A 23,349-nucleotide genomic window follows, 5' to 3' on the forward strand; every position below is an offset into this window, starting at 1 on the left:
GCGCCATCTAGTCCCAAGTTAAGCTAGCTAAAGCTTGAGTTACGGGTACTAGATAACTGATACAAGTACATAGATTTTTTTTTTGTGAACACATACATATTATACATAGAAAACACCTAGACCGAGACAAACAATCGTACTCATGAATACAAATGTTTGTGCCGTGCGAGGAATCGAACCCGCGACCATCGGACGTAAAGCAGTGTGCTAGACCGCTAGATCACCGAGGTCGTCAATTCTATAAAGAAAATACATTCAAAATTGGTAGAAAAATAAACATATAAAAATTTGCAAACTGCTTGCAACACGTATAAAATTTCATCTATTTTCGACACGTGAATTGATATTTGCATATGATGTTTTAAATTTTTATTTTCAATTAATGCAACGTGATTTAATTAATTTGAATTAATATCATCATTGCCTTGCCTTTATCCCATTATTTGTGGTCGGCGCAGTATGTCATTCTCTTCCACTGCTCTCTATCGGCCGTTATATCTGAACATACTCTTCTTTTATTCATATCATCTTTCACACAATCCATCCATCTTTTCTTAGGGCGTCCCCTCCCTTTACATCCATCCACATTCATATTATACACTTTCAATTAATTTGAATTAATAATAGGATTTAAATTAATCACTGCCTTAATATCTATGTTTACCTTGAATGAGTGATTAATTATTTTTATCTAAATATCAACATTCCTAGAATTCTGATAAAATTACATACATTATTTATTTGACGACCTCGGAGGTCTAGCGGTCTAGCATACCGCTTTACGACCGATGGTCGCGGGTTCGATTCCTCGCACGGCACAAACATTTGTATTCATGAGTATGATTGTTTGTATCGGTCTGGGTATTTTCTATGTATAATATGTATGTATTTACGAAAAAAAAAATATATCTATGTATTTGTATCAGTTGTCTAGGACCCATAACACAAGCTTTAGCTAGCTTAACTTGGGTCTAGATGGCGCTGTGTGAATTGTCCTGAGATTATTATTATTATTATTATTTATCTCATCTAAATATATCAACGTAGTGATCTATCAACGCACAGCCTAAACCACTGGACGGAGCGGGCTGAAATTTGGCATGCAGGTAGATGTTATGATGTAGGCATCCGCTAAGAAAGGATTTTGATTAATTCTACCTCCGAGGGGATAAAATAGGAGATGAAAGTTTTTATGAAACTTTGTCAATTTTAAACCGATCGGGCTGAGACTTTACATGTATAAAGCTACTATGACGTAGGCATCCCCTAAGAAGGAATAAAAGGATTTTGATAAATTCTACCCCTAAGGGAATAAAATAGGGGATGAAAGTACAAACTTTCATCCCCTATTTTACATTTATACAATATAAATCTGTTTACATTTTCGATTGATTGAACTGAAATTAAAGATTGGAGCTACTATAATGATGACGTTCGCTTAAATAGAATTTTGATAAATTCAACCCCCATGGGGATAAAATAAGGGATGATGCAGAATGTAAATGTATTAGTTTGAACCTATCAGTACCTAATGGACCTAATCAATTAAAATGAACAAAATAATGTTTAGTTATTTAGGCTACTTTTATTTTAGAAAAATGAATTTTAATTATTAATGTTTCTAAGGACTGTATATATTTTATATTATATTTTTAGTTACAAGAGAAACTACGGTCGCTGATGGTAAAAGACATATATTTCAAAGTGACAATAAAAATCGAACGAAACATAAAATATTTAAATATATATATAAAAAATATAATTATCATATAAAAGGTGCGTTATGCACAATGAATGAAGTTAAATTCCACGCGGACGAAGTCGCGAGAACAGCTAGTTCTTTATATATGAAATTTATAGCCTGACATGACTAAACGATTTTTGAATTTTGAAATTATATATATATTATTTCAAAATTCAAAAATCGTTTATTCATGTAGGATATTATAGCTGCTTATGAACGTCAAGTTTTCACAATATAACTTTTTTTTCCTATCGTCTAGTTCGGTACATAGATCCAGTTGAGAGGAACTGACAAGAAACTCAATAGATTTTTTTTAAACGCCAGTTTATTTACAATGTTTGAAATTTTGTAATTTTGTAAATATGAAAGTTTATTACTCTTTCACGTAAAAACTACTGAACGAATTGTGATGAAACTTTGCAGTAATATATCAGAATAACATAGGCTATAAATTTCATGTGGATGAAACAGCGGGCATAGCAAATATAATAGAAAACCGTTTATTCAAATAAACTTAATTTAAGCACTTTTGAATAGTCAGTTATTTTTCTTTTAATCTATCGCTAATTCAGAAAGTTGTCTCATCACAAGAAGAACGAGCAAGAACCTTGAGTGTTGCTCTTTCAAATAATCGTTGTAACTTTACATTTTTAAGTCGAAACGTGTGAATACAAACTACCAGCTACCACTAATTTATTAGGGTCTAATATTAAATACGCAAAGTTTAAATTAATCGTGATGATTAGGGCAGACCAGTGATGCGTTGCTGCATATCTATAGTTTGTATAGTTACAAGCGTCAGTAAAGTGGTAATGTATTGGACAGCCTGTCAATTTTCGAGACGTAGAGTGTAATGAGGCTGGTGGGCATGAAGAGGACGTTCACAGGGAGGGAGCCCGCGGCTGCGACCGGTTTCTACAGGTGAATGCAGTGATGGTGAGTGCCGGATGCCGACTGTACGCTGCTCGGACACTCATCCATTGGCCTATGTTTGTACTGGATAATACGCCAATTTACAAACGCGGGAGTATAGTTTGTACGAGTAAATAGGAAAATATCTATTATTTACATCTTCATCATCATTATCACCATCATCATCGCCACCATCATCACCATCACCATCATCACCGCCATCATCATCACCACCATCATCATAATCTGCCTTTTCCTTATCCTATTCTTTTGGGATCGTCGTAACATGTTTTTATCTTTCATTCATCCCTGTTCTCAGTTATGCTAATATTATAAAACTGATATGTTTGTTTGTTGGAACGACTAGTTCGAACTAAATATATATATAACTCAAAGGTGACTGACTGACATAGTGATCTATCAACGCAAACCAAACCCAAACCAATGAAGGGGATAAAATAGGGGATCAAAGTTTGTATGAAATTTTGTCAATTTTAAACCGATCGGGCTGAGACTTTGCATGCATAAAGTTACTATGACGTAGGCATATTTTAAGAAAGGATTTTGATAAATACCACCCTTAAGGGGATAAAAGTAGGGGCAAACTCTCAAATTTGCGGGTATTTCCCATTTTTGCAACATTCAATAGAAGCGATACAACAGTGAATGTTGCAAAAACAAGGAAAATTATTCATATATGAGGACTTCCGTTGCGTGCGCTGCGCGGTAGGAGCTGGGCACAGATAATTAATAATAAACAGGTTTTAACATAAATAATTTTATGGCAAATAAAGGTATTTCTCTTGATGTTTGGACTAGGTTGTACTAGCCGTGGTCACGAGTTGACTGGAGTAACAGCGATGTCAATGTAGATAGGTGACAGCAGTTTGTGTATGTGTACTAAAGTTTAAAAATAGGAAAAATAACTGTTTGGTAACAGAGGTTTTTTACATTGTAGTACACAACTTAAGGATATTTAGTATAAGACAATTAGGTAGTAAAAATGTTGAAGCACTTTTGAATAGTTATCACATTTTTTTTTAATCTACCGCTCATTCGGAAAGCTGTTTCATCACAAGAAGAACGAGCAAGAAACTTGCGTGTTGCTCTTTTAAATAATTTTATTGTTAAGTTGAAGTGTGTGAATACAAACTACCAATTAGCACTAATTCAATTAAATACTCAAATAGAAACAATATTAAATATACAACCAACTGGTTAAGGAACTAAATAAGAGTAATCTCTTTTATTGAAAAACATCCTTTTTATAATATTACAGATTATTTAGACCTAAATATAATTATGTCGTAATTATGACTACGAAACATATTATGTTATTAGTTATATTGTGTACGCATTTAATTAATATAATTATATTTATTAATGTAATTGTAATTAGATTGAATTTATATAAATATGAACTGATGTTATGACTTGCCATATACTCGTATGTAAAGAAGTTTTTTACATTGGTTAATAAATGAAATATGAAATCAGCCGTAGAGATTAGAGCAGACCAGTCCCTACAAGCAGTACTCATTCACGAGTATAACGGATGAGCCAGCCATCACTACGCTCGACCATATTTTAGGGTGTTAAGGTATAGAACAAACCGAGAAATTCAAAGAATTGTAATGTATCCGTGCAACAATCAAAAGTAGCAATTCCTAAAACAAACCAGCGAATGACAAAACGCCTACTAAATCTGGACAGGCACAACATAAAAATAATGATAGGGACAATGACGGGCCACTGTCCCTTAAACAAACATCTGTACACAATAGGTGCTACAGACAGTCCCCTGTGCCGGGGCTGCTTTTAGCCGAGGAAACGGCTGCTCACGTAATCCTGGAGTGCGTAGCAGTGGACACACAACGTAATCAAATCCTCGGAACGGTGAGGTCGCTCCGTGAAGCCTGTGAAGACACCAGGAGACTTCTGCGCTCTATGGCCCAGATGAGAGGCCAATTGCGGAAAATGGAGTTTAACCTAAATTACATAACATTACAACGTATCCGTGTGAAGCCGGAACAAGTTCCTAGTGACCTATAAATGATTCACAACACGTTGGGTGATTTAAAAGTGTCTTAAATGTCACCGGACTAGGGAATAGAGTCGGGCGGCGCGGCGTCTGAAAAAACGTCGCACGCGCAGAGCACGCGCTGCGCGTGCCCGGAATGCGCGCTAGGGCTTTTACTTTCTGCACGTGCAGCTCAGCATTCGCGATGTAGTGCTACAATGTCAACACGCTCTCCGTCATCCATGGAATGCCCATCGTGTTGCAGACGCGTAATGCGTGTGAAATTATAGAATATTGATGGCTTTAGAAAAAAACAGCTATGCCGGGTCAGTATGAAATCTTACATTATGATTGTCGCAGATTGTCGTATTCTATCTCGTCACTGGATATCAGCGCCTACTATTTGAAGAATTTAAATTATCTACGAGAAATGTTGTTCCTTTTTTTAATGAGAATAAGCAAATTTGAATTCTTAGAGTTGTAATAAAGTATTTTTTTAACCTAAAACAAAACTGTATGTGATGAAGACTCGATTTTAGACTCAAGTTTATTCTTGTTTTGTGTTTGTTGTTTTTATTTAAATATATTATCATTAGCTTCTGCCCGCGGCTTCGCTTGCGTAGTAGTAAGTATTAGTTAGGTGTAGTTTTTGCGGCTTTACTTTTGTTTAGCGTGTGTAAAAAATTAGGGCCTACAAAATCTATGAAGATTTATACAAATTTTCATTCCCTATTTTATGCCCTTAGGGGTGGAATTTATCAAAATCCTTTCTTAGGGGATGCTTACGTCATAGTAGCTTTATGCATGAAAACTATCAGCCTGATCGGTTTAAAATTGACAAAGTTTCATCCCCTATTTTATCCCCTTGGAGGTAGAATTAATCAAAATCTTTTCTTAGCGGATGTCTACGTCATAACATCTATCTGTATGTCAAATTTCAGCCCGATTCATCGGTGGTTGGGGCTGTGCGTTGATAGATCACTATGTCAGTCAGTCACCTTTGAGTTATATATATTTAGATATTTATTTAGATATATTTGTAATTAATAATTTGGCATATTAAATTTTAAAACACTAAAACATGACATACTAAACTAACTGCTGTTATTATAAACATCATTAACTACACTAATAAATTCTAGAGACGGGGATGACTCAAATCATATTCCGAGCAACTTTGCTACACTTTATGACAAGAACAATGTTGTGTTCATGTGTCTCTTTCAGCATAAAGTAGTCCACTGCTGGACATATGCCTCTTGCATAGTTTTCCACTTAGTTCCATCTGTGGCGCATCTTGTCCAGGTCCGCCCTGCCGTCTTCCTGATGTCGTCAGACCATCTAGCGGTTGATCTGCCTACGCTTCTGCTTCCCATCCTAGGTCGCCACATTAGGGATCTGTATGTCCATCTGTCGTCATTACTTCGACATACATGACCAGCCCAACGCCACTTTAGCTGTGTGATTCTTTGGATGATGTCGGTAACTCCAGTGTGACTTCTGATCTCAGTGTTCCGCAGTCTGTCTCGAAGGGAGATACCGAGCATAGATTGCTCTTTGGTTGCCTTGTAGCATGTTGACCCTTTCGGCGGTTAGCGTCCACGTTTCGCAACCGTATGTTATTACTCGTAGAGAAATACAAAGACTCATTGTGAAAGAATTCAGGAACAAACAGACTCCATCAAAAATTCTCCTCATTTCGATTAACCGTTTCGATCAGAGCTGAAAGAACTTAAACTAGAACCGACAATAAAAATACAGAAGAGATCATTAGCGGCACCGGGCAGTGAACGGAAACTAGCGGCGGCGCCCGGGGCAGTGGCGGTTGCCTCTGATGGCCCTCTATACTGTGTGCGCTGTAACATGGCCCGGTTGACAGTTGCTTTTATTTCTATACCTACTAGAATATTCTGGCTACGTTAAATTTAAGTTACTAGTTATTAACAGAAATAGAAATGAAGTACTTATATAACAATAAACTTTATATAAGTACTTTTGAATAGTCAGATTTTTTTATTCTACCGCTCATTCGGAACGTAGACTAATCACAAGAAGAACGAGCCAGAAACTTGTGTGTTGCTCTTTTAAATCAATATTGTTTTAATTAGATTTACATTAACAAGGATTAGATATGCGACAATCAACATAGAAACTGCTATGCACTTAATCTCTGTTCATAACAATAATAATCTCAGGACAATTCACACAGCGCCATCTAGACCCAAGTTAAGCTAGCTGAATCTTGTGTTATGGATACTAGACAACTGATACAAATACATAGATAATTTCTTTGTTCGTAAATACATACATATTATAAATAGAAAACACCCAGACCGATACAAACAATCATACTCATGAATACAAAATGTTTGTGCTGTGCAAGGAATCGAACGTGAAGCAGTGTGCTAGACCGCTAGACCACCGAGGTCGTCAATATACATAATGATTTAATATATTACAAATGTAGTACAGCTGAAATACTAAGTCATAATTTGTTAATCGCGCCAACTTTTATGAGTGAAACGAAACGTTAATGAAACTGTCGTCCGCGCCATACTACAGCGCACATGGTATAGTGCGTATTGTGACCGCAGACTCTCAACGACAAAGATGGCCTGCTGTAAGAAGATTTTATTGGAGTTATAATTTTTTTGTAGTATCATTTCCCTGAATTATTATAGTATTTCCTCATAGAGATTGCACTGTAAGTAAAGCCTTTTGCGAGGAACGAAACGTTGTGATACAGCGTTTGCATGTTTCTAATTTTAGGTACCAATAAAGTGCAGGAGAGTATACTGTTTTTTTATTGTTTGGGAACTTATCATTGTCCCCAAACAATACATTGACGACCTCGGTGGTCTAGCGGTCTAGCACACTGCTTTACGATGGTCGCTGGTTCGATTCCTCGCACGGCACAAACTTTTGTATGCATGAGTATGATTGTTTGTATCGGTCTGGGTGTTTTCTATGTATAATATGTATGTATTTACGAAAAAAAAATTATCTGTGTACTTGTATCAGTTATCTAGTACTCCTAACACAAGCTTTAGCTAGCCTAACTTGGGTCTAGATGGCGCTGTATTAATTGTCCTGAGATTATTATTATTATTTTTATTATTATACAAAAATTCTCATCTCCCCTCTTAAGGAGAGGAGATGGCAACTTACCCCCGGCAGAAGCACAGTCGGCCGGGGTTCAGGGCCCCAGGGAGAGAAATTTATTGTTATTATTATTATTATTGTCAGGATGAAGCGATGTAATGGTAATGAATGTCGCAATAATAGAAAAGGTAGGAGAGAATAAGGGTAGCCGACTCTTCTAACAAATCAGATATATCTGGGTAAAGACAGATAAACAAAGTTTACTGAGAAGTCAACCTAATATTAATATACATTACGATTTGAAATCATCTGAAAATAAATACGGAAATTTATAACAATAACCCTCAAAAAATCATATAGCGCCATCTAGTCCCAAGCTAAACAGAGCTTGTGTTATGGATATAGTGTTCACTTATTTGTTATTTATGTCTTGTTGTATCTCCTGTTGTGTAAGTTGTTATCGACATAATATCGGCTCGTTAGCCACAGCTCCACGTCTTTACTCCGCGGCGCTTGCGCACGGCCCTTGCGCACGGCAGGCCGTGTACACTCAATAATAAACCGCTAGTGTTTCCACATACACTACAAAAGTTACTAGACAACTGATCTATATACTTATAATACTTTTGTAAATACATACATAATATACATAGAAATATATATATATATATATATACATAGAAAACACCCAGAGCATCCATCGTAATCATAAATACAAATGTACGTACGGTACGAGGAATCAAACTTGCTTCATCGGAAGTAAGGCGGAGTGTAACCGCTAAGCCGAGACTATCAAATGAAGAGCGAACTGTATATATCTCGAAATGATTGTTTACTTATTTTAAGACATTAGTTTACTGTGGTGAGAATGGTGACCGTGAGAACGCGGTGAGTGTTGACTCATGTTGACTCAGTGCGCAAAAACCGACCTAAGTTCGGTTATTCGACACGCGCCTCGCGATTTATTAAAATACTAGATCATTGGTTCTATATCCTTAAAATTTACAAATTGTTGAATGATTAGTTTCATTATTGTATAACTAGCTGTACACGCGACTTCATCCGTGTGGAATTTAACTTAATTTTTCTAAAATAAAAGTACCCTAAGTTACTCCTTATTACATCAGCTACCTGCCAAAAAAAGTCCTGTCAAAATCGGTCCAGCTATTTCAGAGATTAGCCGGAACACACAGACAGACAGACTAAAATTGTACAAAATATCATTTTGGTGTATGTACCGTATGTAGTAAAAAACGATTATTTCAATATTACAAACAGACACTCAAATTTTATTTATATGTATAGATTGTTTAGTTGTATAGTTAGACCAGTTGTATAGCAACAGGCATGAGTCAATGATTTAGGATAACATGTACATAGACGTATGTTAAATAGGAATATGAACTACTAGCTATGCTCGCGGTTTTATCCGCGTGAAATTTATAGCCTATATGTTATTCTGATGTATAAACTATATTATTATAAAGTTTCATTAAAATCCATTCAGTAGTTTTTGCGTGAAAGAGTAACAAACATCTATACTCACAAACTTCCGCGTTCACAATGTTACATAGTAAGACTTTTGGTTAAATTAAATTTAAGTAGAAAGTCGTGTAACATATGTACAAATAAATAAAGTTGGAGTATCTGTTTGTAATTGAAAATTAACAGCTTTTAAACGAAATGCTTGTTATGGACAAATATGGTCTTTTAAGTGTTTTATTATAGGAACTAATTTGTACCCACGTTTTGGCAAATAAAGTATTTAATATAAACGAAAATGGTTCACAACCCAAAATGTCCTCACTGCAATGAAGATGAAGATTTGAATCATATTATATTCAAATGTAGAAAATACGGACTCGACAGATTATTACTCATTCACGAGATTCAAGAGCATATTAATGAAGTACCGAAGTCTCTAGAAGAGATCTTATCAAGGCCTGCACTATTCAAGACTTTATATAAATTTATTTCCAACACTGGGAAGAAATTATAATTTTTTTTTAGGTTTTGTATTTTATGTTGGGCTAAAAAGGAGCTATCCAGAGCCGTAAAATATTAAATAAAAAAAATATATATAAAATTATTTAAAAGAGCAACACGCAAGTTACTCGCTCGTTCTTCTTGTGATGAGCCAGCTTTCCGAATGCGCGGTAGATTATACGGATAGAAATCAGCAACGAAGGCAGCAAAATTGTTAACTGGTGACTCATGAGTTTTGAACTTTAGACACTGACTACGCATCTTTTAGAGATGTACAATCCGTGCATATACGACATTCACTACATTTGATACGTAACTAGCTGTGCCTGCGACTTTGTCCGCGTAGAATGTACGACCAATGAAGAATTTCCACTTCATTTCCTACTTTAGAATAGAATAGAATAGAATAGAAAATCATTTATTCAAATAAACTTACATTGAAGCACTTTTGAATAGTCATAACATTTTTTTTAATCTACCGCTCGTTCGGAAAGCTATCTCATCACAAGAAGAACGAGCAAGAAACTTGCGTGTTGCTCTTTTAAATAATTTTATTGTTACGTTGAAGTGTGTGAATACAAACAACCAATTAGCACTAATTCAATTAAATACTCAAATAGAGAAAATATTAAATATACAACCAACTGGTTAAACAACTAAATAAGAGGAAATCAGTCGTACTGATTAGAGCAGACCAGTCCCTAAAAACAGCACTCGTTCACGAGTATGACGGATGAGCCAGCCATCATTATGCTTGACCATATTGTAGGGACCAAATTAATGGGATAAAGGCAAGGCAATGATGTTGTTGGTTTCAGAATCAGGAAGCGGACATTTATAGACGCCATGCCCGCGACTTCGTCCGGGTACGGTGACCTTGACCAAATAAAAAAATTATAATAAATAATCTAAGCGATTCTAAAAGTTTCATTCAGCTTTAAAAATGTCAGTTTTTCATACAAACTTTCATCCCCTATGTAAAAAAAGGGGATGAAAGTTTGTATGGAAAATCGTCATTTCAGAACCCCTTAATTTTTATATTCAGTCAGCCAACCAACCTAAAACATAAGTTTCAATAATCTAGCTTTAAAAATGACAATACCACAAACTTTCATCCCCTATTTTATTTCACCTCCTTAATTTTTATATTCAACAGCAACTTAAAACAATTCAAACTTCTAGCTTTTAAAATGATAATACATCCATACAAACTTTCATCCCCCCTTTCAACCCCTTACAACCCTTTATTGGCATTAAAATGTAGCCTATACCCATTCTCAGGGTCTGGACAATCAGTGGTGAATTTAATTGAGAGTTGAATTTAATTTAAATCGGTTCAGTAGTTTTGGCGTGAAAGCGAGACAGACAGACAGTTACTTTCGCATATAATATTAATATATAATATTAGTAAGGATAAGAATTTGTCGTCGTCAGTTGACACGAGCCATTAGTTACGTGGCAGCGGAGCCTCGTAAATCATGTTTGTACATACAAGCTAGTTCCAATCGATTTGCAGTGAAGCCGGCCGCGCGGCGCGCCTCTATAAAAAAAACCACAACGTACACGCGTCAGATTAATCTAGTTTTTATTTAATTTAAATTTCCTATCACTACAAAGAAGTTATTACTCGTACAATATTTGTTTTAATATCAATATCGGGGATGTTAAGGAGATCCGTAACCGTAACCGAAACTATCGGATATCCGAAATAAAAAATATCCGAATCCGAAATAAGAGTTTCGGACAATATCGGGTAGGGGCGGAGCCTAATGGAGACGTTATGTAACCATTTTATTAGCTACTATTTATTTACGGTTATTTCAATATTACAAACAGACACTCCAGTTTTATTTATAGTTCTATAGGTATAGATACAATGTAAACAGTGTCAGACCGGTGGTAAGTCGTCCCCGCGGTGGTGGCGGCCACCAATCGATGCTAATACTTGCGTTTCACCGTCGCCGCGCTCTTTTTATTTTTTTTATTTATTTTTATTTTTTACACTTTTTTGCACCAGTTACAGAAACTATTAATTACTATACAAATTTGTATAACAATGACGAGTACAAAAGGCGGCCTTATCGCTAAGCAATCTCTTACAGGCAACCTTTACATCGTCTATACTCTATTTAGTAGTAATCTGACGCAAAAATAGATTGGAGCTTTGTTCAGCCGCTTAAGGAATTGGCGAGAATACTCAGTGATTAATATTAAATAGTGCATTTTTTTTTATAAATAACTAGATTTTGCCCGCGGCTTCGCTCGCGTTAATTTATCCCCTTAGGGGTAGAATTTATCAAAATCCTTTCTTAGCGGATGCCTACGTCAGAACATAACATTGCATGCCAAATTTCAGCCCGATCCGTCCAGTGGTTTGGGCTGTGCGTTGATACATCACTATGTCTGTCACCTTTGAGTTATATATATTTAGATTTGTATTTTACTTTTGAATTCCTTTAACAATTAATATCCGTAACCGAATTTATCTGAAACTAACGGATAATCAGAAATAATTTCATATCCGCATTCGTATCCGTATCCGGTTTAATAATCTTTCCTATATCCGAAACCTATCCGTATCCGATCATATCCATAACATCCCTGATAAATACATATTTTAAATTTGGAAACGTATCTATCTGTCTGATTAACGGATAAAAAAATTATATCACTTTCTTTTATCCACTAGTGTTTAATATTCAAGTAGAAATAGCAATAATCTTTATTCAAATAAACTCATTACAAGCACTTTTGAATAGTCATATTTTGATTCTACCACTCATTCGGAATGCAGATTCATTACAAGAAGAATGAACAAGAAACTTGTGTGTTGATCTTTTGAATAGATGTTTTTTTACACAAATAATTACAGTATAACAAGTAAGAGGCATGCGATAATCAACATAGAAATCGCTACGCACTCATTATTAGTGTAATCAGTTAATATTGTCAGCGCTAATGATTTTAAGTTTTCTTTAAAAACATTATTATCGTTAACAAATTCTTCAATTTTATAGTAAGCTATTTAACAAAGGAAGTGTTTTATATGTTACTCATTACATAGTATAAAATAATGTCGCTGTCGCTGTCTGTCCCTAAGTATGCTTAAATCTTTAAAACTACGCAACGGATTTTGAATCGGTTTATTTAATAGATAGAGTGATTTAAGAGGAAGGTTTATATGTATAATACGTGTACACCCGTGCGAAGCCGGGGTGGTTGGTTAGTATACTATATTTGAATTTTAATATGAGAATATCCTACATATATTTTATTATATTCTCGAGGTTCATGTTCCAGATCACAATGAGCCATCCAAGTACACGTTTTAGAAACCCGTTGTTCAACATTTGTGTATGAGAAGTTCGCGGAACGATAGCGATCTGCGGACGGTGTCGCATCAATCTAAATGTTTGCCGATACCTCCCCCGCTCCATCTCTTACCCCCTACTTACCCCTACAAATTATCCTAATTTGAACTTTATTACTCACACATAAATACCATATTTTGTAGTCACAAAATGTGGAGACATTCTACTAAAAATGGTCGTAATTTGAACTCTATCACGAACATATAAGATTGATGTTTGATTTGAGTAATGCGACAAGATCAGCTCTGAGATAACATGGTAATATCACAGTATACTGGATTTAGAAACAGTTAAATGTTACATGAAAATGTGCTTATATTTATGCGTGCAGAGATTGTTTTACAAATTTTAGTTTATTTTTAAATAACAAGTCAGGAGTCACTCAGCGCCATCGAGTTTAAAAGACCTGAATTAAAAAAAAAAATTAAATATTCAAATGAGTTTCTTGCTAATTCTTCTCAATTGGATCTATATACTGAACTGGACGGTAGGGAAAAAATTAAAATTATAATGTATTAAATTTGACGTTCATAAGCGGGTAATATGTATGTCCTACATGAATAAATTATTTTTGAATTGCATTTGATTTTGAATAAATAGAAATATATAAATACCAGATTTGAATTCATTATATTTAAAATAAGAATCGTCTAAAGAACGCGACAGGATGTGAATCACTCGCCAATTACTGGCCAAGTGGCATCACTAATAATATAATAAATTAATTGTGACTTGGTCATTTTTAATAAAATTTATATTATAATATTTTTATTTTTTTTGCGTCCTTGGCCTTTTTTTATCTTGTGAAAGAAGATATAAAATAAAAAATAATAATACAAGATAGTGAATCTGCAGATTTTGCTAAACTGAAGAGGAAACGCCACTATACATTCTATGTGGTTATAGCCCGCTCATGAACGAAATATCTCTTTTGGAAAGTTTACACTCTTTCCCGAGGAGATAAAAACCATCGCTCCTAAAAATATCCTTCAATTCTTGTCCCTGGCGGGTCTAGGTATGAACTCTGAAAAAGGGCGAGCACAATAGATCTATGTAGGTCGCAGTGCTACAGATGCTACAAAGATCTGACAATAGCCCAAACAACCCAAAAAAACACTCTTTCCCGAGGAGATAAAAACTATCGCTCCTAAGAATATCCTTCAATTCTTGTCCCTGACGGGTCTAGGCAGCGAACTTTGAAATAGGTCGAGCACAATAGTGTTACAGGTGTTACAGGTGACAGTGTTACAAGTGCTACAAACAACTGACAATAGCCCAAACAACCCAAAAAAAAACACTCTTTCCCGAGGAGATAAAAACCATCGCTCCTAAAAATATCCTTCAATTCTTGTCTCTGACGGGTCTAGGCAGCGAACTTTGAAATAGGTCGAGCACAATAGATCTATGTAGGTGGCAGTGCTACAGGTCTAAAGCACATGACAATAGCCCAAACAACCCAATAAAAAAATAGTTAAGTCTACAGTAGTAAGTATAACTTGCGTCTGTAGTCTGCCATTAATTTTGCGGTGTGTCAGTAGTGAGTTGTACGCGTCACGCGTTGATGTCTTTTGTACTGCAGTTCATTTGCGCGCATCCACAAACCGATACCGTCTGCTTTTCTTAAATTTATCTTGTTTTATTTTACTTTTTAAGTTATTTCTTGTATTAATATCTATATATACATACTGCTATATATGTATATTAATTTGAAAACAATATTACAGGGTGAGAATCTAACGCTTTCCCTCGGTTATTTTGATTGTTAATAAGCGTTTTTTACCCGAAAGTCAAATTAGAAATATAAATATACTAGCTGCGCCCGCGATTTTACCCGCGTTAAATTCGAAAATTATAGCCTATATATTATTCTGATGTATAAGCTATATTACTGTAAAGTTTCAATATAATCCATTCAGTAGTTTTTGCGTTAAAGAGTAACAAACACACATACTTACAAACATTCACATTTTTAATATTATTAAGATAAGATATATATTTGTTTTGTATCGATGGTACACAAATTAACGCCCTATTATCCCTCTAACCGTAAGAAAAGAGGAATAAAAGTTGCTTCATATACTAAAGTACATAAAAAATGCTGGAGTGTGACAAAATTGTTAGTTATGGAGCGTCACTTTCGCTGACAAAATCAGTTTCTGCAAAGACATCAAACGATTCCGGCGGCGAAAGTGCTCGAAAACTAAACGTCGTGAGCAGCCGAGAGTGGTGACGTGACGTGACAAGACGTGACGTGACGTTTTACCTTCCGTGTTGTAAATAGATTTTACAGTTACAATTAGTTATTGGTTGCAAGCTCCTTTTTTTCAAACAGTTCTAATGTTGTTGGCCGCAGCTGGCCTTTACAGCTTCACCAAAAGATATGCAGCGAGATGGCACGCTAAACCTACAGAAGGACTTATGGAACTGCTTTTTTTAAACAATTCTAATGCTGTTAGCCGCAGCTGGCCTTTACAGCTTCACCGAACGATAGGCGAGTGCAGATAGCACTCCTAGAATAGAATAATAGAATAGAATAGAAAATCATTTATTCAAATAAACTTACATTGAAGTACTTTTGAATAGTCATAACATTTTTTTTTTAATCTACCGCTCATTCGGAATGCTGTCTCATCACAAGAAGAACGAGCAAGAAACTTGTGTGTTGCTCTTTTAAATAATTTATTCTTACTTACAATTTAAGTTTAAGTGTGTGAATACAAACCACCGATTAGCACAAATTCAATGAAATAATAAAATAGAGAAAAAAAAAACTCGGGTAGGACTTTTGGAGCATCTGAAGGCAACTCCCTGATGGATACTGTGCATAGGTATTCAAACTTCGGCCCAGGACTGTGTAATTTCCATTCCCGTTTCAGTTGGATGGCGAATCGATGAGGAATTGTTGAAGAAGAGAAGAAAATCTAATAAACTTTTCCTATAAACGAAGTCCTGGTGATGACGACAAGTAGTGGTACATTGTAATTGTACTCTGTCATCCCATAAGATCTAATAAATGAGTAACATTTATACAAAAAAACTGTGGAATTCAATAAGCGATATTACTGTTGCACTTTATATAACAACGTATAAATTAAAGTGCTTCATCTATCGACAGATTGCATATTGTTGTAGTTCTCAGGTGAGTCGCGATGGGAGCAAAAAGTATGCGCTCGCGCCGGTGCCCGGTAATTGCACCGGACGCCGGCCGCGTGCCGCACACACACTCACACACACATACATACATACACACACATACATAATATTTATAAATGTTGAGTATATGTCTAATTATTTATTTTTCTAAAATAAAACTAGCGTTAAGTTAAGGAGGCTACTTTTATTTTAGAAAAATAATGATATATACGTATAGTTCATACTCATCATTATATACATTTTTTTAAATGCACTGCATATAAAAAATGTATACTTTTTAAAGTAGAACGAGTGCTGCTTGTAGGGACTTGTCTGCTCTTATCACTACGACTGATTTAATTTTATTGTGTTTTTATATTTGAGCCTAAATAAATTAGTGCTGGTTGGTAGTTTGTATTCACACGTTTCGACTTGTAAAATGTGAACTTACGAGGATTGTTTAAAAGAGCAACACACAAGTTTCTTGCTTATTCTTCTTGTGATGAGACAGCTTTCCGAATAAACGGTAGATTTAAAAAAATGTTGACTATTCAAAAGTGCTTAAATTAAGTTTATTTGACTAAATGATTTTCTATTCTTTCTATTCTATTCTAATAACAATGTAAAAAAAAATAACTATGATTATAAACGAATCCATAATCATGTATAACAGAAAATCTATACATATAAATAAAATTGGAGTATCTGTTTGTAATATTGAAATAACCGTTTCTTCCTACATGCATATGAATATAAATACGGTACATACACCAAAATAAAAATATTTACAATTTTTTAATGTCCGTCTGTTTGTTCCGGCTAATCTCTGATATGTCTGGACCGATTTTGAGGGGACATTTTTTGGCAGATAGCTGATGTAATAAGGAGTAACTTAGGTTACTTATATTTTAGAAAAATAAAGTTCAATTCCACGCGGACAAAGTCGAGGGCACAGCTAGTATTAAATACATCTCAAGATATTCATAACAGGAAAATTGTCCAAATACTCTCTGAACTGCGCACCGACGTTACACATATCCGCGCTACCTGTGCGCCCGCGCAGGTACTCGCTCGTACCTGCGCCTGCGCCCGGAGGTAGTGCGGCGCCCGCCCCCCGCCCCCCGCCCCCCACCCTGCAGCCCTCCACTATATATTACGTGCCGTTAGCCGCCGCGGCCTGCGATGCAGTTTTGCGTAATTTTGTTACTCATGTACATCTTATATATAAAATTCTCGTGTTCATATTATTATACATACATCCAACAATAAAATGTAAACGATTGTTATGTCATGGTCGTAAGAAATTAATTGCTTCTGTGCAAAATAAAACTATAAAAATATATACGCAACGTTGGACAACGTTGTGTGAGTAGTTATAAGTAAAGTACAGACGTAAATTTTTGTAGTTCAGTATAATTCATAATCTTATATATAAAATTCTCGTGTCAAATGTTAGTTAGCATACTCCTCTGAAACGGATTGACCGATTGTTATGAAATTTTATATGCATATTCAGTAGGTCTGAGAATTGGCTATCTACCCTAAGTGATAAGGCAATCCACCCCTAACATTATTTTTTTAATTTTTAGGCATAATTTGTTACTTATATTTATTTGTTTCGTCTCATTAAAAAATACATAGAACTCCAAATTTTCACCCTTCTATCACCAACCCCTATTTTTTATAGCGTTATTAATTTATACGGCAAAACATCGTTTGTCGGGACAGCATAGTATATATATATGATATATACATATATATATATATTGCATTTGCGTCGTTCGATAACCTCACGTAGTATGAATGCGAAACCAGTGAGGCCACATAACGAAATTAGTGTGGCCATTTATGAACTATTAGATATTTATATTTTACTAGCTACTCGCCCTAGCTTCGCACGGGTGTACATGTATTATACATATAAACCTTCCTCTTGAATCACTCTATCGATTAAAAAAAACCGCTTCAAAATCCGTTGCGTAGTTTTAAAGATTTAAGCATACATAGGGACGGACAGCGACCGCGATTTTATTTTATACCAGCCGTTCCCGCGACTTCGTCCGCGTGGAAAATAATAAAAAAATTATTTTTCTAATATAATGGTAGCCTACGTTACTCCTTATTACATTAGCTACCTGCCAATAAAAGTCCCGTCAAAATTGGTCCAGCCATTTCAGAGATTAGCCGGAACAAACAGACGGACAAAAATCGTAAAAAAATGTTATTTTGGTGTATGTACCGTATTTATATTCATATGCATGTAGTAAAAAACGTTTATTTCAATATTACAAACAGACACTCCAATTTTATTTATATGTATAGATACGCGGTTCGTGATATATTTGAAGTATACGTGAGTTCCTACATCAGAGGAAGTATGAAAGTGGCGCCGGTGTCGGAGAGGTTGAAGAGTAATCGTCTATCGTGGTATGGACATGTAATGCGTAGGAATGAAGATCATATCCTAAAGAAGGTGTTACATATGAATATGGATGGTTATAAGGGTAGAGGAAGGCCGAAAACAACACACATGAATATAAACACGGTACATACACCAAAATCACACTTTTTACAATTTTTGTCTGTCTGTCTGTTTGCAAATTTACATAAAGAGACCCTACTAAATTAAAAATGGCACCTTATAGAAACTGCATAAAATTAATTCACAGTTCAGCTCCCTACAAATCTTTACGTATAAATAAAATTGGAGTGTCTGTTTGTGTGTCTGGAGTGTCTTGTGAAATTACCGTTTCTACAGTTTTGGTACAGACACTAAAATATATTTTTTTATGCGTCTGTCTCGGTTTGTTCCGGCTAATCTCTGAAATGGCTGGACCGATTTTGACGGGACTTATTTTAGCAGTAGATGATGTAATAAGGAGTAACTTAGACTACTTTTATTTTAGAAAAATAAAATAAAATTCGACGCGGACGAAGTCGCGGGAACAGGTAGATATGAATAAATTGTATTGTATTGTTACACCAATCTTCTTAAATTTTGGTAAATGTTTAGAATATTGGATAAGTAGTTAATGTGCCAGAACGTAACAAACAAACATTGAAGAATTCGTTGACGATAATAATGTTTTTATAGAAAAACTTTAAATCTATAGCACTGACAATATTATCTGATTACATTAATAATGAGTGCGTAGCGACTTCTATGTTGATTATCGCATGCCTCATACTTGTTATACTGTAATTATTTATATAAAAAAAACATCTATTAAAAAGAGCAACACACAAGTTTCTTGCTCATTCTTCTTGTGATGAATCTGCATTCCGAATGAGTGGTAGAATCAAAATATGACTATTCAAAAGTGCTTGTAATGAGTTTATTTAAATAAAGATTATTTCTATTTCTAAACAAACAAATTCACCTCAGAATTTTTAGTATAGCTACCCCTAATAGACTTTAGACCTTAGTCTAATAGTCGTTGATCATAATAAACAAGGAAAAACGGTTATTTATACGAAGGTAAAAACATTCTTAATCGATTCAATTGATCGATTATCGGAGGCTTAATCGATGCGTTTATAAGGAAACGAACATTTCAGTGAGTCATCACGGATCACAATCGGATGTCTTAGTAAACGCAACTAGAATTAATAAGGCGCCGCGTTGTCGTTATAGTATTGGTCCTTCGAGCAGGATTACGTTTGTACTCGGTGAATGACGTTCAACAGACACAGGTGAGTCGCGGTGGTTCTGGACGAGCACGAAAACAAATAACACCGATCACAGGGTCCCGTCGGCGAGCGGAGCGGAGGAGGCGCGGGCGGCGAGCGTAAGCTCCGCACAGGGCGCAGGGCAGGCGGGGGGGCGGCGCTAGCTCGCTCACCTTGCAGCTTCTTCTCCGTTTCCCAAAACTTTTGCAGCTCCGTGAAGTACTTGTCGAGGATGAACACCTTGGAAAGGCCGAGCGTGGCCATGGCGGGCGGCGCGCTCTCATCACACTCCGCGGCCGCGCCGCTACCTGCCGACAGCGGCGACCTTTCTCGAGCGCGTGTATCCGCGTACTGCCGAACCTGCGCGCGCGCCGCCCGCTCACCCCCCTGCCGCCCGCCCCTCGCCCCGCCCCGCCGCCGCATGCCGCGATACCTACTTCGAACTAGAAGCGGTGCCCAGATCATTAGGCGATCGACCTCAAATCGACTACGAAACCTGTGTCTATATTATTTGGTAGAATCTACAAATAGCAGGAATGTTGCTTCGTAATGAGTAATGACCAGCTGTTGAAGGTTCGGGGAGGAAATGTCGAGTAAAATGTAACAACGTGCAGCATTCCAAACGTCGACGTTAATGCAATAGTAACTGAAAGCAGTGCTTAAAGCTCACGAGCAAACTTACCTAACGATTGAAACTTTTGTGAGCTTTTATCAATTCATACTTAGTTTTGTTATTGTTATATGTAATTGTTTTTTTTTCTGCAAAATAACGTTGAGACATAAAACCTGCAATCTAAGAGGGATAAGACAAAATTTCGTGCCTTAAACATATTGTATACAGCGTGGATGGAGGCTGCACGAGTGCCGCGGGCCGATACAGATAGCAAGAAACACAAGGCGTTGAGGGCGCGGGCGGGGGGAACGGAAACTGGTTTATTTATTTGTAAGCTCGCGCGCGCCGAAAGCTATGCACGAAACTCACTGCCTTCACCCCGCACTCCTCGCCCTTTTCCAATCCCGACTGAAATCTAACGCTCGAAAGCCTAGGCTAGACAATGTTGAACTTTCTAAGTGCATAATGGCGGCCGTTTGTATACACGTATATACAGACAGACGGCGCTACTGTATACATTTATATAAAAACCGACAACTTACTCGTTAGTAACAAAAATAGGCATTTTTTTCTTATACATGACTGAGTTCCTAGTCTGAATCTGCGTCTCACCGTACTATTTTTTGTTCCGAGACAAACTGCTATTTGAATAAAGACAATTTCATTTTCTGTTCTATCAGACATACATCTTTATATGTACCTAGCTGTACCAGGCAAAAGTTGTTTTGCCTTAAAATAAAATAAAAATGTAGGGGTGGACTACCCTAACATTTAGGGGGATGAAAAATAAATGTTGGCCGATTCTCAGACCTACTCAATACGCTCACAAAATTTCATGAGAATCGGTCGAGCCGTTTCGGAGGAGTATGGGAACGATAACTGTGACACGAGAATTTTATATATAAGATATACTAAACGTAGATTTGGGTGTATTTTACTCACGGACGATAACTCTTCCGGTGCAACTCGACTGCTAGAATGCAGCAATGCAACAATTGAATGCAGGGTATCGGCGTATGATGAAATAAGTGATGTACATATGTATGTTTGTATCGTAATGTGTGGCGATAGACAGCTTGGGTCCGTTAGTTGCCGTTACAGTGACGTATAGACCAGTCGCAGCAGTCGAAAATAATTCTTATATCTATATTGATATTATATCTATATTGACGACCTCGGTGGTCTAGCGGTCTAGCACACCGTTTTACGTCCGATGGTCGCGGGTTCGATTCCTCGCACGGCACAAACATTTGTATTCATGAGTATGATTGTTTGTATCGGTCTGGGTATTTTCTATGTATAATATGTATGTATTTACGAAAAAAAAAAATTATCTATGTATTTGTATCAGTTGTCTAGGACCCATAACACAAGCTTTAGCTAGCTTAACTTGGGTCTAGATGGCGCTGTGTGAATTGTCCTGAGATTATTATTATTATTATTATATTACTACTTTACTAATTTGTCTGCTCTATTGCTGTTGTCCGCAGCTGGCCTTTACAGCTTCACTGGACGATAGGAGGCGAGTGTAGATGGCACTCCAAACCAAAGGAAGGACTTATGGAGCGGCTAAAGTCCAACTCGCGCCTGACGGATACGACTTTAGTGTGAGGGCACCGCTAGGGGTTCCAACCTCGGCTCAGGCCGTCATAATTTCGATCCCCGTTTGAATTGGACGGGGGATCGATCGGAGGGAAACTCTTCCGGTGTAACTAGACCACTGGAATGCAGCAAAGCGATAATTCGTGAATGCAGGGTATCGGCGGGTGATGAAATAAGTGATTTATATATGTTTGTATCGTGATGTGTACCGATAGACGGCTGGGTCCAGTAATTGCCGTTACAGTGACGTATACAATCCTAGCTAAAGTGTCGCATCGTATCATCAAATTTTATTATAATATTAATACTAGATTTAAAGACAAACTTGCTGTCCCCAAGTATCGTTTAGAAAAAGTCAATACGTCTTTTATTGGAATAGGTATAAAAATTTACAATAAGATACCAAAGGATGTATTGAAATTACCCTTAAATAAATTCAAAACAACAATTTATGTACTATATATTATTACTATATATATATATTACAATTTTTGTCTGTCTATCTGTTCGTTGATTTTGACGGGACTTTTATTGGCAGGTAGCTGATGTAATAAGGAGTAACTAGTTTAGGCTACGTTTATTTTAGAAAAATTATCTAAATAACTTATTTGTTAAATTCCACGCAGACGAAGTCACGGGTACAGCTAGTATAAATAGCTACTAAAATTGACTAGATAGCGTACACATCAGAATAACACATAGGTTATAAATTTCATGTGTGTGAATCCGTAGGCGTGGCCAGTATATATATAAACGATCTCTGTCTCTATAGTTATATAATAAAAACTTTATTCAAATTCAAAATAATTTGTTCGTGTAGCACATTTTAGCCGCTAAGAACGTCGAACATTTTATTATATAATAAACACTATTACTAGCTAACTTTATTCAAATTCAAAATCAAAAATATATTTTTCACGTAGCACATTTTAGCGGCTTATGAACGTTACATTTTTATATTATAATTTTTTCAGTTCGGTATATAGATCCAATTGAGAAGAACTGGAAAGAAACTCAATTGAATATATATTTTTATTTAATTTATCAACGTAATACAACCGTAAAACAATAATTGTTAATGCAAATTGTATACTTGTTTGTTTGTGTGCGCCAATTAAAAATTTATATTATATTTTCTCTTTACCGTCCAGTTCAGTATATAGATCCAATTGAGAAGAACTGGCAAGAAACTCAATTG

General features: G+C 36.0%; 1 protein-coding gene across 1 annotated transcript in view; it reads right to left on the bottom strand.

Moving 5' to 3' along the window:
• Positions 1-20,273, bottom strand: part of LOC131845703 (unconventional myosin-XIX) — a 47,353-nt gene extending 27,080 nt beyond the window's left edge. The window contains exon 1 of the mRNA XM_059194805.1: positions 20,110-20,273. Coding sequence (XP_059050788.1) covers positions 20,110-20,200 — 91 coding nt within the window. The 5' untranslated portion in view covers positions 20,201-20,273. The remainder of the gene's footprint in view (positions 1-20,109) is intronic.
• Positions 20,274-23,349: the final 3,076 nt, after the last annotated feature.

This window comes from Achroia grisella, unplaced genomic scaffold, assembly GCF_030625045.1.
Source record: "Achroia grisella isolate CSIRO2021 unplaced genomic scaffold, CSIRO_AGI_Agris_v1 utg478, whole genome shotgun sequence".
NCBI lineage: Eukaryota > Metazoa > Arthropoda > Insecta > Lepidoptera > Pyralidae > Achroia > Achroia grisella.